The 17,971-nt window shown below is 42.2% G+C and overlaps 1 protein-coding gene across 1 annotated transcript in view; it reads left to right on the top strand.

Annotated features, from left to right (window-relative positions):
* The window catches only part of WDR19 (WD repeat domain 19), an 83,264-nt gene that overhangs the window by 41,439 nt on the left and 23,854 nt on the right, over positions 1–17,971 (top strand). The window contains exons 18-21 of the mRNA XM_016187999.2: positions 6,190–6,349; positions 6,752–6,862; positions 10,972–11,081; positions 16,374–16,431. Coding sequence (XP_016043485.1) covers positions 6,190–6,349; positions 6,752–6,862; positions 10,972–11,081; positions 16,374–16,431 — 439 coding nt within the window. The remainder of the gene's footprint in view (positions 1–6,189; positions 6,350–6,751; positions 6,863–10,971; positions 11,082–16,373; positions 16,432–17,971) is intronic.

The raw sequence follows: 17,971 nt of genomic DNA, 5'->3' as shown, positions 1-17,971 counted from the left end.
AACCTGGTGGCTGAAAAAGAGTTGACATATAGAGCCAAACAAATTGTTGACTAATCATGAACTTAAAGGCTGGAAATTCTATTTATAAAATGGAAATATTGATAAGACCATAGGATAAGGGGTACATTTCCAAATATTTTCTAAACCAGAACTCTGTATCCAATACCCTCCCTTGATAGCTTTCCTATTCTTTATCTCTCTGGAAATATGGACCCAGGGTCATTATGGGATACAGGAGGTGGAAGGTCTGGCTTCTGTAATTACTTCCCCGCTGGTCATGGGCGTTGACAGGTCGATCCATACTCCCAGCCTGTCTCTTTCTTTCACTAGTGGGGCAGGGATCTGGGGAGGTGGGGCTCCAGGACACATTGATGGGGTCCTCTGCCCAAGGAAGTCAGGTTGGCATCATGGTAGCATCTGGAACCTGGTGGCTGAAAAAGATATAAAACAGAACAAATTGTTAACTAATCATGAACCTAAAGGCAAGAATATTGCAGATCAAGATTTGGGGTCTCCATTTTGGAAAAAGCTAGTAGGTCTATTTTAAATATATTCCAAGAGTCCCATGACTTTACTAGTTTTTGCCTGCACCTGATATCTAATATAGAGGTGGACCCAAGTTATTGTCTGGAGAGATAGATGGTGTCATAGTTGGAAAAAGGGCTAGAAATCTGGATCAGGGAAGAAAGTAGCCCCCAAATATAGGGAAAGTACATAAATATTGTTAACTATAAACCCCATCAATTTGATCTGGGGCCCACATTCAGCACAGGAGCCTATGTAACCTCTGCATCCCTGTAGGTCTAAGCTCAAATTCTGTGGTCACAGCTAGGAACATTCCAGGCTGCACTAATTTCAGGACCCATCTTCCTTGGGTAGTAGGTAGAGCATATTGCCCAACCTCCCTTTGGAGAACAGAACAGTCTCTATCATTGTTGATCTACATTGAGGGCAAGGTCCTGTAGGATCCCACAAAGGGATCCATTATGTTGTTCCTGATGGAATATCCAGTGACAGTGGTGAAAGGGATCTGTTAGAGACCTAGGCCCATCATATCTGTGTGGGAAACCCAGGACTCCCTGACTAGAGCCCCAGGTGATGGGGTGGGCTGGTAGTGACTAAAGAAGCCTCATTAAAATATGCCAGTCTCTTGCTCTTATTCAGCTTTTGTAGTCCTTCCTTTGTCTGACAAGGTTGGCTTTGGAATGATTAAGGGACATGTAATAGGAGGTAGGTGAGGAGGGTATCTAGGTCTAAGTAGGAACTGTTTTATTAGGTACTTTAAGGTGTCTTTTAAAAAAATATTTTATTTCCTTTTGTTGCCCTTGTTTTATTGTTGTAGTTATTATTGTTGATGTTGTTGTGGTTGGATAGGACAGAGAGAAATGGAGAGAGGAGGGGAAGACACAGAAGGGGAGAGAAAGTTAGACACCTGCAGACCTGCTTCACCGCTTGTGAAGAGAATCCCCTGCAGGTGGGGAGCCAGGGACTCGAACCAGGATCCTTAGGCTAGTCCTTGGTCCTTGTGCTTTGTGCCACCTGCGTTTAACCCGCTGCGCTACTGCCTGACTCCCTAAGGTGTCTTTTAAGTCTTTCTACTTGCTTGCTGCATTTATCGACTCACTGCAAACTATTGTGCACTTTTGCCTTAAGGTATAGAATTTCCCCTAACATAGAGATACCTGTACATATGCCCTATCTCATGGGCCCTGGACTACATCTAGGTTTTGAGGTTTTGTTAAGAAGTTCACCACCCGAAATGGAGTTAAGGAGTCCTATGAACTAGGAAAGGTCTCACCAGAGTAATGAAGCTGAAGGGCTGACATTCCACGCCTGATGTCTCTGGACATAATCCAAAGTACAACATGCTGAGGTGGTTACTGGTTGCGTTGCTTAGGTTGGGATCAACAGATGCAGTATCAGTTGGTATGAATTGGGAGAAGCATGCAGGAAAGTGAGCCCCACCCTAGAGGTGCCAGGCCTGGGAGAAATGTGGACTCTAGAGAAAGGAGGAGGTTCCTGCTGTCTAACGGATTAAGAAGGCGATAGTTATTGCTGTCACCAAATTATTTGGCAATTGGGTTAACTTTGAAAATCCCATTGTTAGCAGTTACTGTATCATACCAGACCTCACCATAAGTTATGTCCTTTTACGCTATTTACATACAGCTGCAGCTTATAAAGTAAAGCCACTAGTTGCTTCTTTTCTCCCTGGTCAAAGCTTTTAGGAGATTTAATATTTCAAAGAACAAGTCATTATTAGAAATGTATTAACAATTTGAGCCTACTATTAAAATACAATCTGATTACCAGTTTGAAGTCTTTAGGTGCTTAGATTGAAGGAATATATATACTCACAGTTATAGTCTATGCATCAAGAAGTTTGAGACATTCAATCCATTTTTCTCCTCTCATATTAATTAAATAGTGATTTATGAGATTACAAGTTAATAGGCGTGTATATGAACTCCATTCCCACCACCAAAGTCTGTGTCACTCCCCAATCTCCCTTTCCCCCTGCTCAGTGAAACTGAACATCTACCCTCACCCTCCACCCAGAGACTTTTACTTTGGTGCCATACTCCAAACTCAGTCAGATTCTGCTTTGAGCTTCCCTTTCTGGAACCTAATTTTTTCTAGAATGTCCCACTTTGCTCATAGAGAAGTTTGGTTTTGCTGTGCCCGATAGCTCATCTTGCCTTTTTTTCTTACCTCTTCAGGACTGTTGTGATTTGTGGGTCTAATTCTTCTGACCATCTCAGAAATAATGCTATTCCTCAAGCCTGTTGAACTTTCTCTTCTCACTCTAATTGATCCTCTGAGCATATCGCCTCGACTTAATGCCTTCATGATCAGCTCTAGAAGGCTGAGTTCAAGCCTCTTATCTTCATCCTAAACCTGTATCTACTGCTGCCTTTCTATTCTATGTGCTTGGGGTCTCTGAGTTTCTCAGGCTGGCCCAGTTTAAACAAGTCATCATCTGCTTTTCTCCCTGGTTGCATCCATATGTATGTGAGCATACATGCAAGAACATACCCACACACACACACCCAGACACACAGTGTCTTCATGTACTCCTCCATCATAATTCAAGTCCTTACTTGGAAGGATGTACACTGTAGCCAGTACTTAACAACTCTCGCTGCCCATAAGGCTGACAGCCTTATCTATTATTCATACTTTCTTTTTTATATATATATTTTAAATTATCTTTATTTATTTATTGGATAGAGACATCCAAAAATCAAGAGGGAAGAGGGGATAGAGAGGAAGAGAGACAGAGAGACACCTGCAGCACTGCTTCACCACTCGTGAAGCTTTTCCCCCTGCAGGTGGGGACCAGGACTCGAACCTGGGTCCTTGCGCATTGTAGCATGTGCGCTCAACCAGGTGTGCCACCACCCGGCCCTATTCATACACTTTCAAGCAGAGGTGGGGAACCATTTTTCTGCCCATGGCTATTTGGATATTATATTGTGGTATTATATTGGATATGATGTTATTCTGGGGCCATATCAATTTATCAACTTAAACATCATCACTTAACTGAAAATCTAGTCCTGCCTGCAGTTGCCTTGGCAGAATTAGACCAAGTAATTTCAGAGGCACACATTGCCTGTGAGCTGTGTTTATGTCCTTTGTGTCATCTCCTGCCCCCAACACCCGCCCCTGTGCTTTAAAAATGGGAGTCTGTTCCCTTCATTCCCCTGATGAAGAGCTTTCAGTGCCTTCTCATTAGCTTTAGAAGAAATGCCTGCTTCTTACTGCCTTCATCATACATCTAGCACTTGTTGGTTTAATACCAACCTCATCTGATCCCACTCCTAGGCTTCCTCTGTGTTTCACTAGCTGCTTGACCAGACATGTGTTCATGATTCCTTGCCCTGGGACAGACTCTCTTTTCTGAGACTTATCTTCCCCTATCTTTGTATGTAGTAACTCCTCTTTCTTTTTCTTTTAGCAGACCTCTCTTTGCATTACCACCACCACCACTGGCACTGTGGACTGGAGGCCTTTCAGATGGCTACCTCAGGGCCAGCATGCAGTATACATAGTAGATTAGAACACTTTTTTTTTGCCTCCAGGGTTATTGCTGGGGCTCGGTGCCTGCACTATGAATCCACTGCTCCTGGAGGCCATTTTTCCCATTTTGTTGCCCTTATTGTTGTCATTATTATTGTTGTTGCCATTGCTGTTGTTGAAGGATAGAATAGAGAGGAATTGAGAGAGATGGGGAAGACAGAAAGGGGAAGAGAGATAGATACCTGCAGACCTCCTTCACCGCCTGTGAAGTGACTCCCCTGCAGGTGAGGAGCCAGGGACCCAAACCAGGATTCTTACACCAGCCCTTGAGCTTTGTGCCATGTGTGCTGAACCCGCTGTGCTACTGCCGACCCCCCTGAACACTTTTCACTTATCATTCAGTGACTTGAACTAGTCTTCTATTATTATTTTTTTTATTTATGTCTTTATTCCCTTTTGTTGCCCTTATCTTTTTTTTTTAATTGTTGTAGTTATTGTTGTCGTCGTTGTTGGATAGGACAGAGAGAAAAATAGAGAGAAGAGGGGAAGACGGGGAGAGAGAAAGATAGACACCTGCAGACCTGCTTCACCACTTGTGAAGTGACTCCCCTGCAGGTGGGGAGCCGGAGCCTCGAACCAGGATCCTTCTTGCTTTGCACCATGTGCGCTTAACCCACTGTGATACCACCCAACTCCCTTGGACTCCACATAAAGGAGAAATGTCCTCCACATAAAGGACAGTGGTTAAGAGCTGTAGGTTAGTTCAGTGAGAGAATCAATCTAAGCCAAGCAGTAAGCACAAAGATGCACATGGTGTAAAGACTCAAATTACCTCTATCACACTGCTTAATAGTCATCTGTTGACTTACTATCTCTTCCACCTTCACCAGTTAGGATTATATACAAGATCCAGTGGTCAGGCCTTATATCTTGGTTCCAGGCACACTTCTTGGCATATAACAGGTGCTTGAAAATATATATGTTGGATGGAAAAAAACAGCTGGGTAGAAATGATATAATACCTGTGGAAATGATATAATATAATTATAATATAATATAATAATGATATAATAATGTGTTAGTATATAGGTTTCCTCAGAAGTTTGCATTTCTCACCATGTTTTAGACCAGGGGTCAGAAAACTATTCTGTTCTGAGCTAAGTGGTTAGTATTTCAGCCTTTGTGGACTACAGGTTCTCTATCACGACTACTCCAGTGATGTGATCTGTTGTCATGGAGAACAGTTACAGATAGTCCATAGATCCATGGACCAACAGGTGACTGCTCTCCACTCAGAGAGCTGACTAGCTTTGACCTACTGATTTTACTAGCCTTCTGTGAGAACAAAAGCAATTTTCATCTGTGTGTGAACTAAAGCCAAAAGTGATTAAAATAACAAAAGGTTGTTACACAGTGTAGATGCTTATAAGTAAAAGAAATTTAAAAACATGTCTATATATAAAGGAAAGTTTTGGGAGTCGGGCAGTAGTGCAGCGGGTTAAGCGTATGCTGCGCCAAGAGCAAGGACCGGTGTAAGGATCCCAGTTCAAGTCCCTGGCTCCCCACCTGCAGGGGTTTGTTTCACAAGTGGTGAAGCAGGTCTGTAGGTATCTTTCTCTCCCCCTCTGTCTTCCCCATCTCTCGCCATTTCTTTCTGTCCTATCCAACAACAACATCAATAACAATAATAATAACCACTACAACAATAAAAAAGACAAAGACAACAAAAGGGAATAAATAAATAAATAAAATGAAAGGTTTTTTTTTTTTATTGTTGTAGTTATTGTTGTTGTTGATGTCACCATTGTTAGATAGGACAGCGAGAAATGGAGAGAGGAGGGGAAGACGGGGAGGGAAAGATAGACACCTGCAGATCAGCTTCACCACTTGTGAAGCAACTCCCCTGCAGGTGGGGAGCTGGGGGCTCAAACTGGGATCCTTCCTCCGGTTCTTGTGCTTTGCGCCACCTGTGCTTAACCAGCTGCGCTAGCACCCAACTCCCTAAAAAAAGGAAAGTTTATATAGTTTTTCACTACATGCAAATGACAATGACAGGTTGAAATGCTTTTCAAATTTAATGTACATAACCTGAATTCCGACGTAATCTCAAAACTGCCTAATAGGAACAAGTAGAGACCTGTGTATGCCTCTGTACTCAAATCCTAGGTTCGCTGATGCGTGGGAAATGTGCCGGGTTCTGAATGACCAAGACTCCTGGGATGAACTGGCCAAAATTTGTCTCCATCACATGGAAGTAGAGTATGCGATCCACGTCTATAGGACAATAGGAAATGTGGCCATGGTCATGTCTCTAGAGCAAATAAAGGTAAAGAGAACTTGATGAGAATTATCAGATTAAGTTTCAGATGCTGTTAGGTCGTTGAAGTAGCTCACTTGGATAGTGTGCTGCTTTGCCGGGTTCGAACTTTGGTCCCCACCACACTGAAGGAAACGTTAGTCTTTCTTTCACTCTCTTCTCTTTCTCCCACTCTCTTTTCTTTCTCTCTGCCCCCCTCCCCGCTGCCCCACCCCCTGTCTTTCTTGCTCCAGCTGAAAAATATTCATTTACTGTCTGTTCAAACTTTTAAAAATTTCTGTGGTCGGTTGAAGCTAACTCATCAGCAAGCTGACTGATTAGAACATCACTACTTCCTACCGAGCAGCCTTTAAAAAAGATGAAGATAAATTCCTGTATTTCGTTCCGTGAAAACTTGCTTTTTCTTCACAGGGCATAGAGGACTACAGCCTTTTGGCAGGGCATCTGGCCATGTTCATGAATGATTTCAACCTGGCTCAGGACCTGTACCTCGCGTCCACCTGTCCCATTGCTGCCCTGGAGGTATGGCAACAAAAAGAGGAGGGGAAGCACATGGCGAGGGGACCTCCCATTTTATAGATTGCCATGCCACTGGCGCACCCCAGGCTCAAGCCCCAGAATAACGTGGGAATACGACAGCACACTCAGTGGAGCATTGCTGCTGTGGTGCCTCTCCCTCAATGCCTCTCTCTCTGTCTCATCAAGCTGGCTTGATTGGTGGTGGTGCACTTGCTTGAGTGCACATGTTACAATTCGCAAGGACTCAGGTTCAAGCCTCTGGTCCCCACCTACAGGGGGAGAAGCTTCATGAGTGGTGAAGCAGTGTTGCAGGTGTCTCTCTTTCTCTGTCTCTATTTTCCCCTTCCCTCTGGGTTTCTCTCTGTCTCTATCCAATAAATAATAAATATTTTTTTAAAAACCTTTAAAAAATAGGTGGCTTAGAATGGTGAAATTCTGTATGTGCAGGACCCTGGCAACACAGGAAAAAAATCTTTTTCTTTCTTTGTTTTTCACAGTACCAGACACCATGTACCTTCCTCACTCCTAGAATTTTTGATACCTGGATTTGTGATTTCCACTTTAGAGTAGGGAGAAATTACTGTGCCTACTTTCACGCTGAATTGAAGGCTGATGACTTACCTAGATAAAGAAATCAGTGATCAGAACCAGGGAGACAGCATACTGGTTATGTAGAAGGCTTTCTTGCTGAGGCTCAGGTCCCAGGCTCAATCCCTGGCACCACCATAAGCCAGAATCGAGTAGTGCTCTCTGTGTCTCTTTCTCTCTGTATCACTTTCATTAAAATCAAGTAAAATAATTTATATTTTACTTCATCTACGGCCCAGATCTGCCATTTTTTTTTTTACCAGGTATGAACCTTTCATACACAACTTGTCATTATTTGCCTCATTTTCTAGATCTCTAAAATGATTACAAGAAAATTGGAGGGCTGGGAGATGGCTCGGCCTGGTAGAGCACACACATTACTGTGCACAAGCACCCGGGTTCAAGCCTTTGTTTCCACCTACAGCAGGGAAGCTTCATGATTGGTGAAGCAAGTCTGCAGGTGTCTGTCTCTCTCCCTACCTCCCCTCTCAGTTTCTCTCCATCCTATCAAAAGATAAGGGGTTGGGGGAGGGAATGGATTTGGTTCAAGATTGGTGAACTTGCCATGTAGGCACCAAGTCCCGGTTATAATGTTGGTGATGATAAATAAATAAGCTGGAAGGTGGCTCACTTGGTTGAGTGAGATGTTATCATGTGCAAGAACTGAGGTTCTCACCTGCAGGCACCAAACTTCATGAGTGGTGAAGCAGGGCTGCAGCTGTGTGTCTCTGTCTTGCTATCTTCCCCTCCCCTCTCAATTTCTGTCTCTATCCAATAATAAATAAATAAGTAAGTAAATAATATTCTTTAAAAAGTCATGCAGGCATGAGGCCCTGGAAAGCATGAAAAAAAAAAGTGAATTGGGGCTCCAGGTGATAGCACAGCTGGTTAAATGCACATGGCACGAAGTGCAAGGACCAGTGTAAGGATCCCGATTTGAGCCCCCACCTCCCTACCTACAAGGGGGTCGCTTCACAGGTCTGCAGGTGTCTATCTTTCTCTCCTACTCTCTTGTCTTCTCCTCCTCTCTCAATTTCTCTCTGTCCTATCCAACAACAACAGCGGGGGCTCCAACTGGGATTCTTACTCAGGTCCTTGAGCTTTGCACCATGTGCGCTTAACCCGCTGCGCTACCGCCCGGCTCCCAAAGGTGAAGCTTTATGTGAGGTGGGGCAGTGCTGTGGTGACTCTGTCTCACTGCCCGTTTCTCACCCACTGTCTTAAAAATTGGGTCTTCTAGGAGAGGAGGAATCATGCAGGCACAGAGCCTTAGCAACAACAGTGGTGGGAGAAAACCATGTAACTCCTCCTGTAAAAATGTTTGGGTGTATGAGGAAGGACCTGAGATGGAGGTGAGACTGTTTTGCAGACATGTATCACAGGGAGATGAGATACTGTACCTGTATGTCACCAACTGGACTGTAATTTCTTGCATCCCCAAGAAAGAAAGAAAAAGGTTTTTTTTAACTGAACAGATAAATTAAGAAGAGCATTAATCACTATAAAGCTTATTTAGTGGGAGTCAGGTGGTGGCGCAGCGGCTTAAACGCACGTGTTGCAAAGCGCAAGGACCTGCATATGGATCCCTGTTCGAGCCCCGGCTCCCCACCTGCAGGAAAGTCACTTCACAGGCAGTGAAGCAGGTCTGCAGGTGTCTTTCTCTCCCCATCTCTGCCTTCCCCTCCTCTCTCCATTTCTCTCTGTCCAACAACAATGACAATAATAACTACAACAGTAAAACAAGGACAACAGCGGGAGTCCGGCGGTAGCGCAGCAGATTAAGCGCACGGCAAGAACTGGCATAAGGATCCATGTGAGTCCTGGTGCCCCACCTGCAGGGGTGTCGCTTCACAGGTGGTGAAGCAGATGTGCAGGTGTCTATCTTTCTCTCCTCCTCTCTGTCTTCCCCTCCTCTCTCCGTTTCTCTCTGTTCTATCCAACAACGACAACATCAATAACAACAAAGTAATAACTACAACAATAAAACAACAAGGACAACAAAAGAGAATAAATAAATAAATAAACATTAAAAATATAATTGGCAAAAGTTGCCAACTTTCAGGGATGATATAGAAGGCCTAAGACATTTATTTTGAATTGAAATATTTAAAAAATATTATTTAGTAATTTATGTTTGAATTTGTTTACTATATTCAGGTAAAAGGCCACAAGAGCCAGGGAGAAAGACATTTATTTCTACTTCTGATAAAACATGAAATTTTCTTAGAGAATAGCACCAATTCACATAGTATTTTCCTACTTTTTAAAATTAAGAATTAATTTAAATTTGACTGAATGAATTAATGTTAATTTGATTTTCTGCTATGGAGAAAAACTAATGATTTAGGAGAATAGTGCAGTGTCTGAGCACTAGACTTTCATGCCTGAAGCCCCAGGTTCTATCCCTGGCACCACCATAAGCCAGAGCTGAGCAGTGTTCTGGTCTCACTTGCCCTTTCTTTTTCTGTCTCTCTCACATACATGAAAATATATGTATTAATATTTATTTATTTTAATGAGAGAGATGCAAAGGGAAATCTAGACAGACAGACGGACAGACAGACACAGATGTACCAGAGCACAACTCTTCTCTGATTTATGATGGTGCTGGGGACTGAAGTGGGGACCTCAGAGCCTCAGACATAAAAAGTCTTTTTTGCATAAGCATTATGCGATCTCCCTAGCCCAAAACTAAATATTTAAAAAACATAAATTATAGTAATAATACTACTATAGTAATAATAATTTTGCTAGTGGAACTTTTTGCATCTGTATAATTCCACTAATCTTGGCGGACTACCCTGCCTCAGTATCAGAAACCTACAGCACAGCTCCACAGATCATGAAGCTGCCTCTGGGCAGGGGCTCCCATGCGGTACCAGAGGCTCAAACCAGCAAAGGGTCCTCCTACACAGTAAAGAGTGGGCTTTACTGTGTAAGCCATCTCCAGTCCCAGGAAGACTTTGTTAAGGATTGTGTCTTAGTATACTACAGACCTTCATAATAGCAAAGATGTTCTTGCTCTCAAGAACCAGTTTTGTTTTATTTTGTTTTGTGTTCCTCCAGGATTACGGCTGGGGCACCACGAATCCACTGCTCCTGGAGGCTGTTTTTTCCCTTTTGTTGCCCTTGTTGTTTATTGTTGTTATTGCTGTTGTTGTTATTGGATAGGACAGAGAAATCGAGAGAGGAGGGGGAGGCAGGGAGAGGAAGACAGACACCTGCAGACCTGCTTCACAGCCTGTGAAGCTACCCCCCTTCAGGTGGGGAGCCAGAGGCTCAAACTGGGATCCTTACGCCGGTCCTTGAGCTTTGTGCCATGTGTGCTTAACCCACTGTGCCACCGCCCAGCCCCTTCCAGAACCCATTTTAACCAGTTCTACCACCCCCACAGGGAAGCATGCTATAGTGATACCTTGCCCTTGTAAAGATCAAGCTTTATAACTTTAATTAAAACTGGCACTGTCTGGAGATGGTAAAAAATAGCATGCTCCTTGAAATTAAGATTGTTCTCTTTCTAATAGATGAGAAGAGATTTACAGCACTGGGACAGTGCTCTACAACTGGCAAAGCGTTTAGCCCCAGACCAAATGCCATTTATATCAAAAGAATACGCTATTCAGCTGGAGTTCACGTAAGTCCTTGTTTTCCTATGTTTTAGTCTGTGGATAGTTCATGGCTATCTTCACTTTGAAATTGTTACTGACTTTACACTTGCTTTTTTAGAGAGGGACAAACTATAGACATTAGTCATCCCAAAACTTTTTTGTTTTCCTCATTAGTGATGCTTCCAATCATGCTTTTATCAACTTTTATCTAAAGAACCACAGTCTAAACTTGGGTCTGTGCTTTTTCTATCTATAGAGCCTAAGTACTGTTTGAATCACACACTCTAAGGCCAACAAGTTGACCAACAAGAGGACAATGCATAGCATCAAAGATTGACAAAAATGAGTGACACACACTGCTTTTTATAGTCTTTTCATGATCTTCACCTCTTTGAACACTAATAGCATCTCTAGTGTAATTTACAGGCATCATGAAAGCTACCAGGTCTTGGTCTGCATCTCCTATGCACTTAAAGTTATAGTTTTTCTTTTCTTAAATTTTTTTACTATCTTTATTTATTGGATAGAGACAGCCAGAAATCAAGGGGACGGGGTAGGGGATAGCAAGGAAGAGAGATAAGAGATATACCTGCAGCCCTGCTTCACCACTTGTGAAACTTTCCCCCTGCAGGTGAGGACTGGGGACTCGAACCTGGGTCCTTGCATATTGTAACATGTGCATTCAACCACTACCTGGCCCCTAGTTTTTCTTTCTTTTTTCTTTTTTTAAAAAAATATTTATTCTCTTTTGTTGTTTATTCTCTTGTTGTTTTATTGTTGTAGTTATCATTGTTGTCGTTGTTGGATAGGACACAGAGAAATGGAGACAGGAGGGGAAGACAGAGAGGGGGAGAGAAAGAGAGACACCTGCAGACCTGCTTCACCGCCTGTGAAGCGACTCCCCTGCAGGTGGGGAGCCAGGGGCTCAAACCCGGATCCTTACGCCGGTCCTTGTGCTGTGTGCCACCTGCGCTTAACCCGCTGTACTACCGCCCGACTCCCAGTTTTTCTTTTTTTAACTGAATTGCATATGGATAAACATTAGATGATTTGTGATGAAAATCAAGCCAGAAAAAATTTTTAACAATCTTTATTTTTTTTATTTTGGATAGAGACAAATTGAGAGGAAAGGAAGGAGAGGGAGTAGGGTGGTGGTGGAAAGACCTGCAGCACTGTTCAGTACGCCCAAAGCCTTCCTCCTGCAAGTGGGAACTGGAAGCTTAAACTGGGGTCCTTGTGCACTAAATATGTTTGCCCAATGAAGTATGCCACTGCTTGCCCCCTTCCCCTCCCAAATTTTTTAATATTACATTTTAAATGATTTTTAAAAAATTACTTGATTATTTATTGCGTAAAGACAGAAAGCAAAGGAAGGGGCGTGGAGAAACATGTGCAGCACTGCTTCACCTCTCATGAAGCATCCCAGGCACCAGTGGCTTGAATGCCAGTCCTCATGTGCATTGTAATGCCACCCTTTTCATATTACATTTTAATTTCACCAGTGGTCCATGTGCTCATAATTTTAAAGTGTCATGTAATTCTGCAGGGTTTGACACTGAAAACAAAAGGCAGCAGCAATTCCTCTCTCTCTCCCTTTCTTTCTCCTTCCTTTCTTCTTTCTTTTATTCCCTCCCTTCCCTCCCCCTTTCTTTCTTTGTCAAGATAGAGAGGCAGAAAGACCACCAAGGCTTCCTGTAATGCCCTGCGGGCATGGCTGGAACCTGGGTCTCCTGCGTGGTGCCTAGCTTTTCACACCCTTGTCAGGAAGAAACTGCTCTGCTTTTCTCAACTGAGTCTTTTAGCATTTAACTTCCCATCTCTTTAAAATGTGCTTATATTTGTACTTCTTTGTTTCCCCATTGTTGGCATTTTGGGAAAGCTATAAGAACAGTGGAGCTGAGCTGTGATGTCTCTTCTCTATAAAAAAAAAAAGAGAGAGAGAGAGAAAGAAGGAAAGAAAGAAAGAAAAGAAGAAAGGACCCACCACCAAAAGCAGAGGAATCATGCAGGCAAAAAGGAAAACAAAAACAAAAACAAAAACAAAAACAAAACAACACAATTTACCTAAGCTAGTAAGATGGAGATCAAGTATAGCTCAGATAATGTCATTTCCAGAGATGATGATTATACTAGAAAGAGATGATTTATTAGAAGAAAGTGGATCTTAATCGAATCACTGATTCATTCTGTCCCAAGTAATAAAAATGACTTAAGATAATAGGACATCTGGATATGAAAATTTGTGTTAGCATCAGTCATGGAAATAGGTAGTATGATATTTATACTCCGTGTAATGATTTTATCAGAGTAAGAAGTAGGGCCTTTAATCTCCAGTATGTTTATCCATTATTCTTCAGATTCTTTCAATACATAGTCTACTTATAAATATTGACATTTGGGAAAAATACACTGGTTTTTGTGGTCACATGATTGTTATTTGGTGCCCCAATGGAAATAAGTAACCAAAAGTAGTTCATAAACTTAATGTAGTTCTCACAAATGCCCCAGACACTACAAAGTAAGCATCTTTACTAACAGAGTAAGGAAGAATAGTCTGGTGCTATTATAATAGTCTAGCAGAATCCAGTGTAGTTGTTCCTATTCTCTTTTGTGCATGTGTTGCCAGGACCTCATGCATGCTTGCTTTCACCTCTTTGGCTGGGCACATTTTTCCCCCCAGAAATATTTTATTAAAAATTGACCACTTCTGAGAAACACCCACTATATAACCCATCAGTAAAGGTTAAATATAACATGATAGAAAAGTTACCAGGGGCTGGTGAAATAACTCCATTTAGATGGTGTGCTGCTCTGTGGTGTGTATGACCAAGCCCTCCCACGATGAAGGAAGCTTCAAAGCTGTGGTCTTTTTCATTCTCTTTATCTCTGGCTGTCTGCATCGTAATAAGAAGGGAGGGTGGGAGGGAGGGAGGGAGGGAGGGAGGAAGGAGGGGGGAAAATTACCATAGGGCTTATGGACTCAAGGGGAAAAAAAATAGACAATCACATTCACAAAGCCCAATACTAAAGTCACATTCCTTCTTATGGGCTGTGATTAGGATCCTGATGAGCTAGGTGAAAGGACCGCAACAGGGAGAGGACATTGCATGAGGAGGGAGAAGAACGGAAGTTGGGTGAGAGTTTTGTAGACACCTGTCCTAGAGACATGAGACATTGTACACCCCTTACTAAAATGGAGGGGGGGGGGGAAACACAACAGAAGTTTCCGAGGCTTCCCAGTTTGAGACTCAGTTTGAGGCTAAGGTATAACAAATAAAGCCATTCATACATAAGGCGGGGTACTGGGGAGATAGCATAGTGGTTTTGCAATAGCCCTTCACGCCTGAAGCCAGGAGGCCCCAGGTTCTACCTCCAGTACACCGTAAGTCAGAGCTGAGCAGTGCTCTGGTCTTTCTATCTCTCTCCTCTCCTCATTAAAATATAAATATTTTTTAAAAAATCAAGAGGAATTCTACAGTTCCAAACTCTTTTTGATAAAAACAAAATTATATTTTTAAAAAAACATCTTTTCTTTAAACATTTGCCAATAATGGAAGTAAAGATAAATAGAAGGAACAACAATTTTGCTCTGACTGAACTACTTCCCCTGCTGCTAAAAAAGAGACTCTCATACCTGAGGCACCAAAGTCCCGGTTCAGTCCCCTCCCTGCACCACCATAAGCCAGAGCTGAGCAGTGCTCTGGTAAAAAAAAAAAAAAAAAAAAAAAAAAAAAAAAATCTGATTATTTTTTTAAGATAGAGACAGACACAAAATGAGTAAGAAAGTGGGGGCCAGGCAGTGGCTGGTTAAGTGCATGTGTAACCATGCACAAGGGCCTGGGTTCAAACAGTGGTCCTCAGCTATAGGAGGAAAGCTTCACAAGTGGTGAAGCAGTGCTGCAGATGTCTGTCTCTCTCCTTCTCTACTCCCTTTCCCACTCAATTTTTCCCTCTCTCTCTCTCTCTCTCTCTCTCTCTCTCTGTGTGTGTGTGTGTGTGTGTATGTGTATATATATATTTTTTTTTCTCCTTTTCCTCCATAGTTATTGCTGGGGCTTAGTACCTACACTATGAATCCTATGCTCCTGGAGGCCATTTTTTTCCCATTCTCTTGCCCTTGTTGTTGTTATTATCATTGTCATTGTTGTTGGTATTGGATAGGACAGAGAGAAATCAAGAGAGGAGGGGAAGACAGAGAAGGGGAGAGAAAGATAGATACCTGCAGACCTGCTTCAGGTGGGGGTCTGGGGGCTCGAACCAGGATCCTTGTGCCAGTCCTTGTGCTTCATACCATGTGTGTTAAACTGCTGTGCTACCAACTGGCCCCCTAAAGAAATATATATTTTTTAAAGATTGACTTAGAAAGAGGGGGTTGGGCAGTAGCGCAGCGGGTTAAGCACACATGGCGCAAAGTGCAAGGACTGGCATTAGGATCCCAGTTTAAGTCCCCAGCTCCCCATCTGCAGGTCGCTTCATAGGTGGTAAAGCAAGTCTGCAGGTGTCTGTCTTTCTCTTTCCCTCTCTGTCTTCCCCTCATCTCTTGATTTCTCTCTGTCCTATCCTACAACAACAGCAATGATAACATTATAACAACAACAATAACAAAGGTAACAACAAGGGCAACAGAATGGGAAAAATGGCCTTCAGGAGTAGCGGATTTGTAGTGCAGGCACCGAGCCCCAGCGATAACCCTGGAGGCAAAAAAAAAAAAAAAAAAATGAGTAAGAAACAGCCCTGAAGCTTCCTTCAGTGCAGTGGGGGCTGGGCTCAAAGCTGGGCTGCACATAGCAAAGCAAGTGAGTGAGTTCACTGGCCCAGTAATTATTTTTAAAATAGCAAAATAGTGGGAGTCGGGCGGTAGTGCAACGGGCTAAGTGCACATGTGGTGCAAAGCACAAGGACCAGCTTAAGGATCCTGGTTCGAGCCCCTGGCTCCCCACCTACAGGGGAGTCACTTCACAGGTGGTGAAGCAGGTCTGCAGGTGTCTTATCTTTTTCTCTTCCTCTGTCTTCCCCTCCTCTCTCCATTTCTGTCTGTCCTATCCAACAACAACAACATCAATAATAACTACAACAATAAAACAACAAGGACAACAAAAGGGAATAAATAAATATAAAAAAATTAAAAAATAGCAAAATAGCAAACTTGAAAGAATATATATATATATGTATATATGTATGTATATATATATATATGTTGTGTATCACATCTTTCCACCGCTTCTGTCAGCAACTCAGTGATTGACTACTTTTAAATTTTGTATTTGTAAATAAGATTCTTAAATATGTCTTAAAATTCACTCTCATTTTTCTTTCAGGGGTGATTATGTGAATGCTCTGGCTCATTATGAGAAAGGGATAACAGGTGATAATAAGGTAATCGTGACAAAAGATAGCATAATTATCTTTATTTCAAAAATCATATTTGCATTGTATTCAATATCAGTGAGCTTTCTTTTTTCCCAGTTTAACAGCTGTATAAGGGTATATTTAAATCTTGTTTAGAAGACTTTAAACTTTTTTGTTTACTGAGTATTACTCAGCTCTGACTGATGGTGGTGCTGGGGATTACACCTGGGACCGCCAGTGTCTTGGACATGAGTGCCAGTTGTACTGCAGATGGCAGTATCTCCTGACCCCCAGCTACTTTTAGCTTGTGAAAATTAAATCTGTCTGAACAAGGTAAGTTTTCTATTGAACCGTATATAGTAGCTTCTTGTTGAGTCTGGGAGTAAAATTTTCGTTACTTCCCACTTACAAGCTAAATACAATTACCTTACAGGTTTTTTTTTCCTTTTACTGTTTTTTTTTTATTTTTTTAGTGATTTTAATATTGATTTACAAAATTATGAGGTAACAAGCGTATAATACCACACCATCCCTACCACCAGAGTTCTGTGTCTCCGTTCCTTCCATTGGAAACTGCAGTAGCTCTGCCAAGGTCACAGATATGGGTTGACTATTATTTCCTTTTTTTAAAAATTATTCTTCTTTTTATAAAACTTTTTAAAAATTTATTTATTCCCTTTTGTTGCTCTTGTTTTATTTTTGTAGTTATTATTGATGTCATTGTTGCTGGATAGGACAGAGAGAAATGGAGAGAGGAGGGGAAGACAGAGAGGGAGAGAAAGATAGACACCTGCAGACCTGCTTCCCTGCTTGTGAAGTAAGTCCTCTGTAGGTGGGGAGCTGGGGTCTGGAACCGGGATCCTTACGCTGTTCCTTGCGCTTTGCGCCACCTGCGCTTAGCCCGCTGCACTAGCGCCCGACTCCCTGACTATTATTTCTATAATCATCTATACATATATGTGTGTATTTGTTCATTTTTTCTATGGTCTTGCCTTTTCCTTTCTAAGTCAAACCCACACCTATTATTACTTCCAAATATCCTTCCTTTTTTCCCTCCTCTCTCTTGGGGTCCTGATGGAAGTGGAGTTCAGAGCCCTCTGGTCATCTTCCCTTGCCATTTCTCCCCCTCTGGGATTATGGACCCAAATTCTTTATGGGGTGCAGAAGGCGGAAGGGCTGGCTTCTGTAATTGACTCTTCGCTGATCATGGACATTGGCAGGTCAATCCATGCTCCCAGCCTGTTTCTACTCTTTTTACTCTTTTAAGCAATTTCAGTAATTCCTTTGAAAGTAAATTTCTAGTTCGGGACACCATTTTATGTGTTTTTCTGTGAGTTTTATTATGAGCCTAGAAATTATGTATTTTACCTGCTGTCCCAGCTCCTTTACCCATCTCATATCTTAGCTTCAGGAGGAAAACTTTGCTATCAAATTTTATGTTTTTTAAATTACAAAAGTAAGTGCAACTTTATATAATTATCACATGACTTTCTTACACTGTGATTTTATTATGTAGTCAATCTTAAAAATCACTAAACTTTGTTATCTGTAAAAGTAAGTCTGTTTT

Source organism: Erinaceus europaeus, chromosome 3 (assembly GCF_950295315.1).
Source record: "Erinaceus europaeus chromosome 3, mEriEur2.1, whole genome shotgun sequence".
Classification (NCBI taxonomy): domain Eukaryota; kingdom Metazoa; phylum Chordata; class Mammalia; order Eulipotyphla; family Erinaceidae; genus Erinaceus; species Erinaceus europaeus.
The sequence above is the reverse complement of the archived record's forward strand: the minus strand, read 5'-3'. Positions and strand labels throughout refer to the sequence as shown.